Source organism: Callospermophilus lateralis, chromosome 10 (assembly GCF_048772815.1).
Source record: "Callospermophilus lateralis isolate mCalLat2 chromosome 10, mCalLat2.hap1, whole genome shotgun sequence".
Taxonomy (NCBI): domain Eukaryota; kingdom Metazoa; phylum Chordata; class Mammalia; order Rodentia; family Sciuridae; genus Callospermophilus; species Callospermophilus lateralis.
Window position 1 is genome coordinate 106,685,076 of NC_135314.1, and position 15,908 is coordinate 106,700,983.

The 15,908-nt window shown below is 42.3% G+C and overlaps 1 protein-coding gene across 17 annotated transcripts in view; it reads left to right on the top strand.

Annotated features, from left to right (window-relative positions):
• Positions 1-15,908, top strand: part of Mbnl1 (muscleblind like splicing regulator 1) — a 185,074-nt gene that overhangs the window by 76,978 nt on the left and 92,188 nt on the right. For 2 of the 17 annotated variants that reach the window (XM_076867108.2, XM_076867109.2), the window contains exon 2: positions 6,756-6,874. The exons of 13 other annotated variants lie outside the window; for them this stretch is intronic. In XM_076867108.2, the coding sequence (XP_076723223.1) occupies positions 6,869-6,874 (6 nt within the window). In that variant the 5' untranslated portion in view covers positions 6,756-6,868. Of the gene's footprint in view, positions 1-6,755; positions 6,875-10,028; positions 10,125-15,908 lie in introns of those variants that run through there. 2 more of the 17 variants (XM_076867110.2, XM_076867112.2) reach the window with 2 other exon arrangements.

Below are 15,908 nucleotides of genomic sequence, written 5' to 3' on the forward strand. Positions count from 1 at the left end.
GTTACCAGAAATTCTATAAAGAACTTTTCTTTAGTATTAATTGGTTGCTCCATTATGCCGTTTATAATCAGAAAGTAGGAAATACACCTGATTTTTAGATTTATCAACTTTCAGAATCATATATTAATTTCTAATATAAGATCTGAATAAAGCCACACATATATTTAGAGTATTCTAATGTATCTGGAAATTCTACTCTTGGGGATATTCTCAATTGCTCTTTCTAATCCTGTTGATTGTTTGGACTAATGTGTTTTGATAACATTACTTACCTTGGTGCCAAGAAGTTTTCCCATCCTTTTTTCTTTAACTATAATATGCCTCTATATGATGGGATTTGTTAGTGCAAAGATATTTATTATTTGCTGAGTGTACAGATATGAACCCTGCCTTTTCATAGAACACATATTTTTGGTTTGTTTTATATCCCTGATGTGATTTTAAAAAATGGACATGTTGTCTCTGAATCTGATTTTGCTTAATATGACCTTTAATATCAGATACTATACATTTTAATCAACAGTATTTTCAACTGACTTTAGAGTTGTAGGTCTTACTTTCAAATTAGTGGCCATAAGGGGGGATTTGGACATTGAATTGTATTTGCTGAAGAATACAACAACTCTTCTTTGCTGATTCCAAAGAAGAATCAGATGATTCTTTAGGGCACTCTACATGACATTAAAGGAATTTTTAATTAATTCATTTCAAAGAAGTAAGAATTAGAAGAGAGAATATTGGGAGTGCTCCCACCTCCAAGACAAAAAGCAAATTATAATTTTTTGTGTTTTTTTTTTTTTTTGGTAATGGGAATTGAACTCAAGGGTACTTAACTACTGAGCCTCATCCCCCGCCCTTTTTATTTATTCATTAATTTTTTTGAGTCAGGGTCTTGCTTAATTACTTAGGGCCTTGCTGAGTTTCTGAGGCTGACTTTGAATTTGAGATCCTCCTGCCTGAGCCTCCCGGGCTGCTGGGATTAAGATGTGTCCCACCATACCCAGGAAATTCTGTGTGTTTGGTTAAGATTTTTAATTGTGTTTTTTTTGTTGTTGTTGTTGTTCAGAAAATGCATTTTTTTTCCAGGTGTGTGAGTATCTTGATTGGCAGCCAGTGTGAGCAGGAAGGGCAGACTCCTTTTGCCCCAGACCTGTGGCTGAGATAAGAAATATAATACCAGGTGTGCCACATAGGCCTAGGGTTGGGGTCTGTGCTGTGGTTTTGCTACATGTGGTTCTGGCTGTGAATTTTAGGATACATTATTTAAATGATCACTGTAATTCTAGAAGTCTCCTGAATATTTTCTGTAGAGCAGAAACACAGCTCTTACTCGAGTTCAGATGCTATAACAGAACCATTACAATTATTTGGGATTATAGAGAAGACAAATTCTTGGCATGAAATTATACTGTATTTTACAATTGATTAGAAAATAAGGAAAGCTTTATTTAGGTTGTGCTCATAAAGCCATGGTAATACATTTTATGATGTTACAGACAAGTGGCTGGGAAGAAAGAGGTCTTTAAAAGGAGTGGTATTCTGCTTGCTTTGCCGGGAGTACCTTATCAGGAAATTTGAAAGGAGAAGAAAGATCTAAACCCTTTAATTGTGGCATCTGGTAACACTAAGGATTAGGCTGAATTTAACTTTGAAGATCAACAAAGGGTTATTTGTTTATGTCCATTGAAAGAGTAGTTGCATTTTTGACTTGAGGAAGTAGCTTCATCTGAATAGCACAGAAGTTGACCAAAAAAGTTTGCTAATGCATAAATATTGACTATTTTAATCTGTTGAAAACGGAAGGCTAGCACCAAGGAGGTGGTAGTAAAGTTCTACAAAGAGCCCCTGAAAAGTAAACGTTATGCAAATGAAAGGAATCGCAGGGGAAAAACTGAAGAGTCCAATAACAGGAAGATTAGTCATTTCTGGGAGGAAAAGAAAAAACCAGGGGGTAGGCGTGCTTTCAGCAGGAATGTGGCCTGGAAGTGCCTGTCCCCAGAGGCGGAGGGCAGCTCAATCAGAGCTAAACTGGCTTTAAACAAAGAACACGAGTAGTATTTAGTATCAAATTATAAAGTTTACACTAATAATAAACAGAACAAAAATGGAGAAGTTTCTCTATCAGGGATTAAGAAAGCCTGTAAAAAATAAAAGAACGATGTTTACTCCTTTACAGAGCTGATTTGGCTTCGCTCAGACAGCTCTGTCAAACGTGAACAAAGAAGCTATATTTCTTTGAAAACAAGCTGAAGTTCCATCCTTTTCAAGTGTTGGATAAAAATGAGCATACTGGATGTCTTGGGTGTGTGCTTTCTTCAGGTGGAATGATGTTCACTGATGCAGTCCATTCATCTGAAAGTGAAGGAGTAGCAATTTCCAAGTATTTTAAGAATTATTTGTGTAAATTCTTGGAAACATGAATTTAAGTCTATGTATTGTACAAAAGGTTATGTTGTTTCCTGTCACTGAAAATATGAAGGTACATATGATGTGTGTGTGTGTGTGTGTGTGTGTGTGTGTGTGTGTGTTTTCATGGAGTCTCATTAACCTCCAGGATCTACTTAGGTTCTTAGGGACATTCATGAAACACATTTTGCTGGACACATTTTCCACCACTCTGTTCTCATTGGTCAAATGGGAATATTAAAGTACCTGCCTCAGAACTCCATAGTGGGAATGAACTGAACCTTGGGCCCGTATACAGGCCTGATGTGGACGATATAGGTTTTGTGCCCTTGATAGCAGCCCAGTAGCCTGAACGGTGCTGGTGCGTAGGAGAATGCATGATTACAGAGGAAGCCCTCAGGATGCCTTGGTCATCCACAGTGTCACGTTGGTGGATCACCTGTGTCTGCCCCTGGCAGATGTAAAGCTCTCAGCTTTTACTGGCTCTCCTTTAGCAACTCTGGTAAATAACAGATTTTGTAAAATATATTTTAAATAAAGTAAACGATACTAGGCTTATGTAAGCATGACACAAGGAGAAAAATCTGCTCCTTTTTGTATCAGGAGAAAAATATACTGTCTTCACTTAGCGGTAGAAAATGACTTATGCATGTTGAGATGAAGATATCCAAATAATTTAGGATCCCAAGATCTGGAATATAACTTTCTGTGTCGTTTAGTTCATTGGCAGTAAGAATTTCTCGTTGATTCTGATATAAATGGCAACACTTTCATGGCTCTCGTTCACAAAGTTTTCTAGGTAAATTCTAATTCCTGCATTAATAGCCAGGTAACACAAATACTAAGTACTGCTTTGGGAGGAAAAATCCTGTTTTTCTATTTCTTTCTTTCTATTCTGTCTCTGCCTGCACCCCAGGCATCACTGAGTGGGAAATGTTTGTTTTCCAAGCTACAGAAAAATGTTATCTCCAACACCGAAAGTCTTTCCTTTTCCTGGTTTGGAAACACTAGGTCATATTGAGTCACTTGTGGATTTTCTTTAGTTTTGTTTAAAGCGTAAGGTTGTGAGGACATGGTGACTCAGGAATTGTGATGCACTGTTAGAGCTTTGCACTGTTAGATGGCTTAGTATTAGTCCAGACTGGTGGATAGTTTAGTCTGCAGGAGAAGCTGCAGAACACAGAACAGCTTCATCTGGTGTGCCCAAGTGTGCCTAGAATTTGTGTTTATTAATGTATTTCTAGATAAAGCCATATCTGAGGAATTAAATAAAAAGTAGACCCAGTGAGAGCTGATAAGAAGCTGTTAATCATCTGTAACTGTTCTTTTGATAGCACTTTAAAAGTAAAGTTTTAAAATTATTAGATACTTGAGGGTGGTTAATTGCACTGTCATTAGAATTAGCGAGGAAGGACTGGAGTTGCCGAGGATAAATTGAGAAGTCCACCTGCCTGTCTGCATCCATGTCTGTATCTTTTCTCTGTCTGTAGCTCTATCTGTATGTATTTGGATGGCTGCATAGATGAGTCATGAATTTTTCTGGTCTACCACTTAGTAATGCCAAGGTCATAAAAATTGTTTGTTATGATCCATCTTCTGTAAAAGCCTATGGGGTTACTTTGATTTTCTCACCCAAAGATGTTAGGATGTGCTTTTTAGAATTTTTGAATAATTTTACTATAAATTCAGTCTTGAGATTGGAGATGGAGATAGATTTAAATCTGCTGTCAGCCAAAAGGTAAATCAAGCTTCTGCTGGTGCTGTGTGTAGCACCACTACCAGGGAGTTCTGCAGCTCTGCAATTATCTAGAGGCTGGGTACAGATTGGCACCTTCCTTCTGTAGTGACTATTGATTACAAGTCTAATGGAGAGTAAATCAACTCTAAGTGACACATCACCTCAAGCTATGCCACATGGGCACCTAAATAAGGTCTTTGCTAAATGCTACCACGTGGCTGTATTTCTTAAAGCTATGGCTTAATTTTAACAGGGAAAGTGCCTTTGCCATAAGTATGTATACTCTCTAAGGCTCTCATTGATTTTTTTTTTGTGCTGATTTATATTGTTAGGCCTAAAATAGCTGAAGATAGACAAAATTAGTCCATAAAGTTAGGCTTGCTGCCAAATTAAAGAAACAGGTTGGTTTCTCAGTCTTCCTTGGCTTCTCCTTCTCAGGTTTAGGGCTCTGGCTGCTGGATTTAACTGTTCAGTGGCTTTGTGTCCTCAAAGGGCCCTTCAAAGAAGGCCATTTCAGCTGCTGAATATGCAAGGAAGTTCTGTGGTCCAGGGATGGTTCCAGACCGTGTCTCAAGGGGTGACCCTTGGACTTCTGAAGCTCTCTCTGAACACATGACTTTTGTCTAGGCCCTGCATATCAGTACATTGGTTTGCCAAGATGGGAGTGAAGTATTGGTGTGACTGGAAGTCCCCACATGGAGTGACAGGCATCGTGAAGGTAATGATGTTTCTTCCCTGTCGGTGCCTCTGGAGAGCTCGGAAATCCAAGGAAATGGCATTTGTCCTTGAGGTTCCAGAATCTGAGATTCACGTGAATTGTTTGAGACTTCCTTGAGCTAGTAAACATCAAAAGAGCAATGTGCCTCCATAAGCTTATGCACAGATTTCTGTATTTTAAATTTTTGAGAAGGAGGGGGCCATTTCAGGTTGTCCACCCTTCAGGATTCGGGCAGCCTGACCTTCCTCATCCCCTTTCTTGAAAAGCTCTGACACTGGGTCAGCTTTCCAGAAGCAGGAAGGGGCGGGTGGGGGGGGGGGAGTCCAAAGCCACTCTTCAAGGACTGCATTCCCTGGAGGTCAATTTTGCCTTTGTCCTGTGTCAATCATGTGACCTTGGACAACCTAGTTAACACTCTGTGCCTCAGACTGATCAGAGGCACCCTATGCAAAGGAGCATCTCTACCTTGCTAGGTTCTTGTGAGTCTTCAGTCAGATAACACACACAAAGGACCTGTGGACTTTGAGGACACGACACAATAACTGCTAGTCAATCTTAACTGCTAGTCATTTTGTAATATCTGCTTTGTCAAAGATAAACTTTCAAATAAGCACGTAAATGAAAGCCGAAATTAGTGCTGTACTTGTAAGGAGGGGATTTGTAGCTCTCAGAACTGTGCAGCCTGGGTTGGTAGCTCTGTGACTTGGAGGTTACACGAGCCAGGGGAGCCTCAGTTTCCTGAGTTCCAGAATGGGGCCCCATCTCCTCTTCAGTGGTGTTGTGCAGATTGCATGGGGCAGCGTTTGTGAAGCCCTATAGCAGCACGGGCACTGGGCAGCTGGGCTTGTGAGCACTGCTGCTCCTCATTGCAGAGGTGACGATGAGAGCAATTTGAAGGACTCCTGCAAGGGGCCACACATCGCACTTGGGATCCGGGTACGCAGGGATTTTAGTTTTCCTAATAAGGATTATTATTCTTTACTATGCAGGTGACACATGTCTTGGTGTTGAAGGTTCTCTAATAAATATTTAGGAAAATGTTCATCTTTTTTTTTTTTTTTCACTTATCCTTTGTTGAACTAGTTAAGTTATGGGGAAAAAACCCTCTTGGTGCTTTTTATATCTGTAGGATTTTAACTCTGGGTCAATCAGTTAAGTGAAGCACAGGCTTTATTAATGTTGTTACAGCTTAGCTCTGCTGTCCAGCAACATTCTGGTCCCTTGCTAAAGCTGAATGCCACTGAAAAGAAAAACAACGGATCAATAACGTCAAACGGAAATGAAATGTGGGAGCAAAGAGTTCATGGCTTGTTCTGTAAAATGTAGATCATGAGACCTGATATTTCCCCATCTGTTCTGAGTGTTGTAAAGATTAGGAAAACATTAGCATTTGCAAAAAAAAAAAAAAAAAGAAGATTTCATGCCAGGAAGACAGATAGATTATTATGGAAGAAGTGATCAAAATTGCTTGGCAGCAGTCATTTTATTAGCCTTTCTTTGATTAGCAGGAAAATTTGGGGCGATCTATTTGCTTGTTGAGAGTGGGGAGGGTGAAGGAAAAATTTAAAAGAGAGCATCAGGGTGGCCTTACAGTAAAGCAAACTTTAAACTTTGAAGAGCATGCTTTCCCATGGCACTGGAAACTTGGAATACGCATCACCTTGACTGGGGAGCAGAGCTAAGTGGGATCCCAGGGACCTCCTGTGTTGACACCCTGTGGGAAGGTGCAGAGGACCGGAAGCTCCGTGCAGGTGGGAACCATCATGCTTTGGCTGGCATCTGCCAGGAGGAGGGTCTCAGTGGTCTGCTCCAGCTTCTGCCGCCGCTGCTACTGCTAATACTGCTGGGACGGAAGAGTGGCTGACCTGGCACGTCCTTCACTCCCGTGCTCAGCAGTTCTCGGGAGATGTGGTGGAGGGGAGCCTTCAGCATCCTTCATCGCACCAGGTCCAGAAGAAGCCGTATCTTCTCTGTGGAAGACAGTTGATGCATCAGCTGATGGATGGATGCCGGTGAGTGAACCAGGCAGGTGTGGAGCCAGGGTTCCCAGATGCCCACCCCTGGGAACCTGGCCTCTGGTGCTCTGCCCTCAGGAACTTTGCTTTAGAGAGGGGTCATGATTTTTCACATTAGTGACATGACTGTACTCCTGAGTAAGTGTTCCATGACTAAAGTTCCCACTGTCTTCCAGCGTCACTACTTGAAGATGCTAACCCCAAAGTTTGTCGGCTGCTTCAGTGGATGCCTTTCCAAATTATTTTTTAGTCAGTAATCAATCTCTGCTCTTGTTTTCATATTAGACTCACAAATTAAAAAATGTCTGTTATCTGAAAGCAGTTACTTGTTCTTCATTTCCAAATGAGCTCATTCTTTTTTCACATTAGTAGATTGTAAAATTTTAAATTAGATTCTTTTGTATGCATGACTATTGCCAGGAATACTGTTTTCAATTCAGATGATGACATAAGCAAACTAGTATGAAATACACTTGTATTAGAGAATGGCACAGGATATACCTTTGACATTAGCAGTTAACTTTTTATTGCTAATGTATTCATGTACCAATACAAGTTGGTTATCTTCAAGGTTCCTTTTGAGCTATCAAAGATCTTACACTAAAATTTTCTCTCAAAGTAGACCCCTTTTTTGACAAAACAATATATGATTAGAAATATCTATCTGCATATTTAGATGATCTTCATGATTTATATCAGACACAAATATGTACCAATCTATAGCTTATGTGTGTTTTTTGTTAAAAAATTGGAAGAAATAGGAATTTTAAGTTTTCCATGAAGATATACACCACATTTTCCTAAAAGAATTGTTCTATGATTAATAGACATTTCATGAAAACTTTGACAGCTAAGTTTGGGTACTTAGAGTGAGTAACAAAGACTCTGACAAGTTATGCAGGAAGACTTGTTTAACTTCATTTTAAGTTTTAATGAATTAGTCAGACCACAGGCCCCTTTGCACACACACTACTCTGAGCGCCTTCTCCACGTGGAGCCAGTCAGTGAGTATTTGCAGGACTTCCTGTTGCTAGGCAGACTGGGCTCCCAGATACAACTGGGCGCTGAGGATACAACTGGGCATGACTTTACAAAGTTCCTTCCCTTGGGGAGCTTAACAGTGGTTAGGGAGACTTCCATTTAGATAATCGACTCTTATGAAACATAATTTTCTTCACAATTTGATTTTTTATCTAAAAGAAGCTGGTCCCGATTTTTTATGTTTATATGAAATGACATGCTGTGTTGTCTTAATGAGTTTGTAAATCAGTGAATGAACTCCATTTCAGATCACCAATATTTATTTACATATTTTTGAGGTTTGTTTTATTTTTTGTCTAGATTTGTTAAAAACTGGTTTTCCTAAGTGGAAATGAGACCATAGTTGCAGAAATAAAAAATACATTTTTTTTTAATTTGAGTTCAAATGATTACATAATGCAAGTGGTGGCTTCCAGTTCATTTCTGTCATAGGGCTCACCTCATTTCCCCTTGTCACTGATAGGTTCATAGGCTAATGTTTCAAAATTTGAAATTTTAGTTCAAACCACATACATTTATTGAAAAAAATTGTTTTTAAGGAGAAAGTTCTTTCCTTTTTTGAAAATCCCAGTTCTTTCAGATTTAAAATACCAAGTGCTCAAGCAGTACTTGGGATGCTGTAGTGCAGGGATCCTTTCATTTGGTAACAATCTCTGAAACTTAGTTATCAGAAGTGGAGAAGCCCGAGAAGCAGCTTCACCATCTCATATGTGGCCAACAACATATATTTTGGAAGTGAGGGAAGGAAGCTGACCTTTCTCAAAAAAACGTTATTCCAAGTAATCATGAAATCATTTGAGCAATTTGGCACCAAAGTAAAATAGATTGTTTTCGCTACCTTGGATTTGAAGAAAATACAGGTAGATACGATACATGAGGTCGAGATGCCATACACACGACTGCTGTCGGGTGTTTGGGTTTCTTCTCGCCTGTTTTTGAAGCAAGTCTGAAGCGCCTTGCGTGGTCAGTCCCCTCCCCTGCTAGTCTGGAAAAAGTGAGAGTCCCTCAGTGGTGCTGGCCACTGCTCCTTGATGCGCTTTGGGTTATTAAGGTCCTGTCAGAGTGTATATTTAGTTTCTGACTTGATTTCATCCAGCTTGTCAAAGCAGAATTGTAGTAGGATCTATCCTGTGGCTGCCTGGTGTTCCCTGTTCCGTGGGCTCCAGGTGGGCTCCAGGTGGGCTCCCAGAGACTGGTGTGTCACTGCAGGGCTGGGAATGGCCTTTGAAAGCTCTGGTCCCTGCAGGGAGCCTCATGAGGGTCTCAATCCTCAGAGCCAGTGCCTCACCGCCCCTTGGATTCTTTCCCCGCCCTTTCTCCTGCCCTTCCCTTTCTTATCTCTGCCCCCTTGTCCATTTGCCCCCTTTCTTCAAACTCTCCTCCCTATCACTCCCAGCCACCCTCATCTGATTTTAGTAGCAAGTGCTGTGCTTGCTAAAATACATGTTGGGCTTTTCAAAACAAGTTCAGTTTTCTTTCAGTTTAAAAAAACAGCCCGGAGTCTTTCCATTGTCTCCCTGCTTCCAGAAAAGTCCATTTTTAGTCTCCATGTCCTGGTGGCTGTCCTGGTGGCTGGCCTAGGCCTGTTTCACTGGTAGGAATCTCTGACGTGGAGGTTGTGGTGACAGGATGTCATCCTCTGGTGTCACTGTCACAGTTTTGGTCTCCACCCAGCAGGTGTGCTGCAGTGCATCCTCACTCCTTTCTAGAAGGAGCTCTCCACACCCTTCCCCCATGCGTCCTGGCTCCCTTAGGAATGTGCCAGTGGCTCTCTCCCAGGATCCCTTGCTGTTCTCCTTGCTGCCTGTGTCCTGGGAGGGCAGGGAGGGTTGGTCATCAGGTGCCGCCGAGCCCATGCTGGCTGTTCTCCTTCTCCCTGGGTCTTGTGCTGCGTGGCCCTGGCTTCTCTTCTTGGCCCCGTCTGGTCCCGGCTGGCTGCCCTCAGCCCTCCAGGGTGGGTGCTCCCTCCCTGCTGCACAGGAGGGGTGTGCTGGGTGCCCCAGTGTCCTCTGTGCTTGCTTCCACTGTTAAGGCTTCCCAGCTTTGGCTGTGGCTCGGGGGTCCTGCTGTCAACACCCTGCAAAACTGTCCAGCCTCGGCCCTTGGGTAGCAGCAGGTGCTGGGATTTCTGCAGGCCCTCAGGCCCGGGCAGGAAGAACTCGGCTGTTGACCTAAACCTCAGGAAACCTGAAGAAGGTGTGGGAAGGTAAGCCTCTCAGTTCTCTAGGCAGCTGCTCTAGAAGCTAGAACACCTAGCCCAGATGGAATGCAAGTGATTTTAGTGGTTAAAGAGTATCCCCTGTGTTGATGACGGAGCCAACATTGTTAATTGATCACAGAGTCCTAGATGGGGGAGTTACTTACTAAAAGCACTTTTACAAAATGTGTGGGATACTTGCAAATTCCATACTGAATGTGGCATTGAATGGATTTTTAAAATATTTTACTCTAGTTTTTGAATTGGAATCTGTAAAGCACCTTTTTGTCCCAGAGTCTGCATTATGTATCTAGCAGGAGAATTCTGTAGATATTTAAAATGGTCAAAATGGAAATAGGATTTTTATATTTTACCAAATGCTTGTATTTTAGTAACTTCTCCATTAATACTTAAAAAAAAAAGAGTAAACGAATATATTCCTCAAAATCTGTAAATTCCCAAATTTAATGAATTAAAAAGAAATTTGGAAGAGCAGCTCTGATCTTGGTGGTGCTGGGATAAGTTTTCGTCCTTTGTCAGAAATACTGCCTGGCATTCTAAAGGCGGGGACTCTTTTTTCTTTGGGGCTTTACTTTATGTTTTATTAAGGGATTATCCTACCCACCCCTGCTTTTTAGGGAAAAAATATCATGCATGTGGTTATAAATCTCCTGGGTGCAGGATCTGTGTCAGGGGCTGGTGCTGGCCCTGTGTGGGGGCTGAGAAGCGGGCAGGGTTGCTGGCCCCGTGTGGGAACAGAGAGGCAGGTTTATGCACATTAGAGTGAGCAAACGCGTCCCTGCTGGTGTCACAGTTCTGCACCAGCTGTGACTACGCACACCTCCTTCCCCTTTGCCCTGCCTCTGTCCACAGGTAGTGATCTGTGACATGACATTAACATACTTTTTCTAATAACAGATCATTGTTGGCCTTCTATTGATCGATCTCTTCTTTTTTTAACTTCTTTGCTTTCTTTTCAATATGAACATAATCCCTTAATTGATTCCCTATAGTGGGAGAATCAAGGCCTTTACTTTAATGCCACAAAGAAACCCTTAACTTCAGTGCCTTAAGAGGCAACTTAATATTTAAAAGTGAAAAAGAAAAGTATTTACCAATAGCTGTACAGAATGAAAAATACCTGTATTTGGTGGTATTTATTTAGGATGAGTTTTAATAATAAACCTTATTTTCATTGATATTTAACAATTTTAAAGTAGGTCAGTACTCTAAAATGACAAAAGAACAGATATCCTCATATTCCAAATCTCATAGATTTTTTTTTTCATGCTGCTTTTCTGAGTAGGGCATGAGGTTTCAGGGCCATATTGACAACATTTTTCCCCATAAGATTTTACCTGTGCATAGAGGAAGGAGAGGAAGCATCCATATATAAGGACTGAACTGAATAATGAGCTCTTGTGGTACCCACCTGGACCTCTGTAGTGTTGTAATAATAATGATTGATTTTTCCCCAAGTTCAGGGTTGCTTCTGCTTTTTAAGCAAAATGTGGGAATATGTGAAGATTCTGTGCTTGTTTCTCTTACGCGAATACATTAAGAGAGGGGAGGCCTGGAGCTTGGCAGTTCTTTATACATGGATGGGACCTATTCAGAATACCTAATTCCAAGTCAGGTGACTGTCACCAAACTGACATCCACACTTAAACCATCAGGCATATGTTTTCCAGTAGAGTCATATTCCCATAATGCCAAGATCCCAAATGTAGCTAGGAAAAACCAAATGTTCCTTTGTCTTGTGGCAGCTGATAAGCACCAAGGCTTGCTAAGCCACTGGACAGGGCTCAGAAGCCAGGGGCTGGTCACTACCTGCTTTGGCATAGCCAGTGATCCCAACAAAAACTATTAGTGCTGGGCAGCCAGAGTAGGACAGAGTCAGGCAGTAGCTGGCCTGTGTCCTGCTATTCTGGCACCCAGCCTCTAGAGAGACAGCACCACACCTGTACCCAGACTGCTGTCCCTAAGGCTTGGACTGGGTACTGGGGTCACATAAGCCAGGGGATGCTTATTTTTTTTAGAATTAAAATATATACAACAAAGTCCTTTATTTATATTTGGAAATATCCAGGTTTTATTCCCTCCAGAACTCAAAGGATAAGGAAATGGAATGTTTTGATACTTTCATAGAACATTTAAATGGGTAATTGGCTTCATATGTAAAAACAGAAAAGTGAAATTTTAATGCTTTTATTCTAATGTTTATAATGAGATTACAGTTTTTAAAAATGTAACTTTATTTTCCTTTTTAAAAAGTCAAGGCAGGGTCCCAGCTAGGGGTCTCACGTTCTGGGCTCTCTCTCTGGTTCTTGCAGAACTTTCACAGTTCCTCCGGGTGAGAAACCAAGCTGCTGGGAGAATGCAAACACTTTTTAGGAAGTTCAGTTTGAAGAGAATGCCTTTATTACTTTTGCAGTAATAATTTGTAATACTTTAGAAAGAACATGAAGTCCTTAGTCTCTGTAAACGTAGAAGTAGGTGCTAGTTCTCAAAATAAGGCGGTGGTCATTCCTGAGGGTGACACCTGTCCAGCTCCCAGCTGTGGCCTCCTGGGCCCTGTGTCCTGTCCACCTTGCCCCTACGCTGTCTGTGCTGGGGACCAGGAGCTGACTGCTCACCGCCCAAATGAAGGAATGTCGAGAGTTGGGTTTGATGGCTTGTTTCTTTTGTCCTAATAGATAAGGTTTCCCTTCCGCATTGGGCACATCCGCGTAGGAAAGAGAGCAGGACAGCTCTGCACCAGGGGAGCAGCTGACAGGAAGGCCATCTCAGGAGGGGCCTCTATGCTGACGTTTCTGAGGGTTTGTGGGCAAGACATTCCTGTTTATTGTTCATTTCCATGTGGAATAGAAGCTGAATCACTTCACTATCAGAGTGTCCTCTGGCGTTAAGCAGTGTGCTGACCCCTGCTATCCCAGCCCCATTGTCTGATTTATTCTCCACAAAACACCTTGAGATGATATATTATCACTTCACCCTAACAGATGAAGAAACGGAGGCCCAAGGTGGGGAACGGGCCCCGGCCCCACTGCACACCTGGACTTCAGCCAGGGAATGTGGCTTCGGAGTCCATGCTCAAGGACCTTGCCGTCAGTGTCCCCCGGGTGGAGAGTGCCAGTCCTGCACCCGGTCCTTACCTCCTGTAGCCACCAAGAGCCTCTCCTGCACCTCCCAGCACAGCTCTGGGCTGCTGGCCCCACTTGCTGTTGGCCTGGGCCAGTTTAGTCCTTGTCCCCTCCTACTCTTGCCCCACCCTCTCTGAAACATGCATCGTGTCATCTCCTTGTCAGGGACTTAGGAAGAGTTAATGCACTGAGATGGAGTCTGTCCAGCAGCCCAGGGGGAGGATGTAGAAAACAGCCAGTAAGTGGCTTTCCCAGGTCACACGGCTGGCAAGTGATAAGAGTCCCAGTTCAGACTCAAGTCTGACTAGAAAACCAAGTAAAACGGAAACATGCACGCGCGCGCACACACACACACACACACATGCACACACACATGCATGCACACACACATGCATGCACACACACATGCGCACACACATGCACGCGCGCACACACACTCTTTTCCACAAACAGTAGGAACAACAGAGAAAGCCATGAAGCTGAGTGTACCTCATCTTTGTAACAACTGGGTTTAGGGATCGGGCAGAACTAATATCGTCAGCGTGGCCTTCAATGTAGGAATAAAGCATTCTATATCATCTATAAAATGTTATAAGTAGATGATATTTAAAGAATTGAAAGCTATAGGAATCCATTTAGATTCATTTTTTTTCATACAGTGAAAAATATTTCTGGCACTGGAAACTCAATTTTGGTGCCAAAGGCTTGAGGAAAAAAGTATTTGTGAATAAGTCCCTGATATGTTGATATATATACATCTTGCTGTGTGTGTTAAAGAGGTGATCGGTGTGGGGTTGTGAATCTGTGCTTTGTCAGGTTGTGCCTGTGGTACGTGGACACTTGAAGAGTGTGTGGATGATGTAGTCAGGTGGTGTCTGAAGGCTGACATACCTGCGGGGCCCATTTGGCGGAGCTTGTGAGGTTTGGTTTTTACTATAGATGTCTCTGCTCTTTTGATGTTGATTTCTTAAATAATAAAAGTAAGAGCATTTTTTCAGGTAACCTCTGTGCCATGCATAGAAGACATACCAAAAAGTTTTTGGTGTTGATTCAACTAGCACCACACAGCAAACCCTCAGGATCTTTCTGGAGCTAGCGTTGCCTCTTGGTGGATCGCACTGGGCATGGTGAGTCAGGTGCCCTTCAGAGCAAGGAGGGCAATGTAGTGCCCTGGTTCCAGTAGGTGACTGCAGTTGGCCTGGTGGGCTCTCCTGTGACGTGTCCTCCAGCTAGACATGTTAGTGCTCTTGGGTTCAAATCCTGGATAGTGTGCACTGGCACCTGACGAAGATTTAGAAAACTTGAGATGAGAGTAAAAATCAAACCAAATGTTTCTGTGAATGTTTGTGTCTTCTTATTTTGAAAAAGACCATATGTTGCAGATGTACTTCTGTGAGATGAAGATAGTGTGGAACTTTCCAGGGCATCTCAAGAACAAATTCTTAAATCAAGTGCTAAGTTATGTCACAAATTTGTGTTACAAATACCACACATTGATGTGAAGGTAGACAGAAGGTTGAGTTTGAAGAGAATAATGATGAGTAGTCCAGGTACTTCATTTTGTAGAAAGTGGGGCCACCTGTGCTTTTGTTATTTTCAAATGTGCCCCTGAGTGGGCCTCTCACTGTGGCTCTTGCTGTGCCCACAGACATGCGCACATCTGGGAGACACACAGGCAGGGGCTTTTGCAAGAACAGGACTTACCTGATGATAGCTCTGTGGTTCTCCGTATTCTTGGCTTTCCTGGCATGTACCTGAGTTCTCGCTGGGCTGAGCATACTTTCTGGGCTCGGAAACATTGTATTACCTACTGTTTTTGTTTTCCTATTCCTTATTTTCTAATGCCTGCTTTTCGTTAATTTTGGCACTCTGCTATGCAGATTTTAACTGGGCACTAATTTTGGGATACTGAAGCAATATGTTTTAACTAACCCAAGGTGAACTCATGGTAACATTTTTTCCATGTGAAATAACTTAGGTACCTGAAATAACTTAGCTCTTTTCCTCCCAGCCCTCATCCCGGATGCGCTCTTGACAGTTTAATATGTTTTCTTTCACTCTTTAAAAAGTATGAGGCAGAGGTACAAATAAAATCATCTCCCTGAGGTGAATTTTGTCATTAGAAACAGAGGTGTCATGGCCAAGGGAGAAGATGCTCTGAGTGGTGTTCGGTGATCGCCACTACTCCTGATTTCCCCTGTGGAAACTGCTTTCAATGAAGAAGTTTTCAAAAGAATCTTGCAATTTTAAAAAATGGCACATAGAATAAGGCAAAGAAATATTTAAAAATACTGGTTTTATTTAGCTGGAGGACCCTCTTGTCAAGCGTCTGGGGTGTGTGTGAAAGTCGAGGTCACCTCAGATGTCATTGGCTGAGTGGAATTGTGTGCGTGCTGGCTTAGCTTTCTGGTTCAGAATGTCAGCCCTGCAGCCAGGTAGCCTGGGCTCCGACCCCAGCTCTTCCATTTATCTGTTGTCTTCCCTTGGGTAAGTTATTTGAGCTCTGTGTGCTCCATATTTCTCATCTGTATGGTGGGTATAATGCCAGCCGTAGCATCATTTCCGGGGGTAAAAGAACAGATAAGCCACTCAGAACAAGTTCTGAGGTCCACGAAGTGTTGAAAAGCTGTTGTTCCTTTTTGCTCTTCCT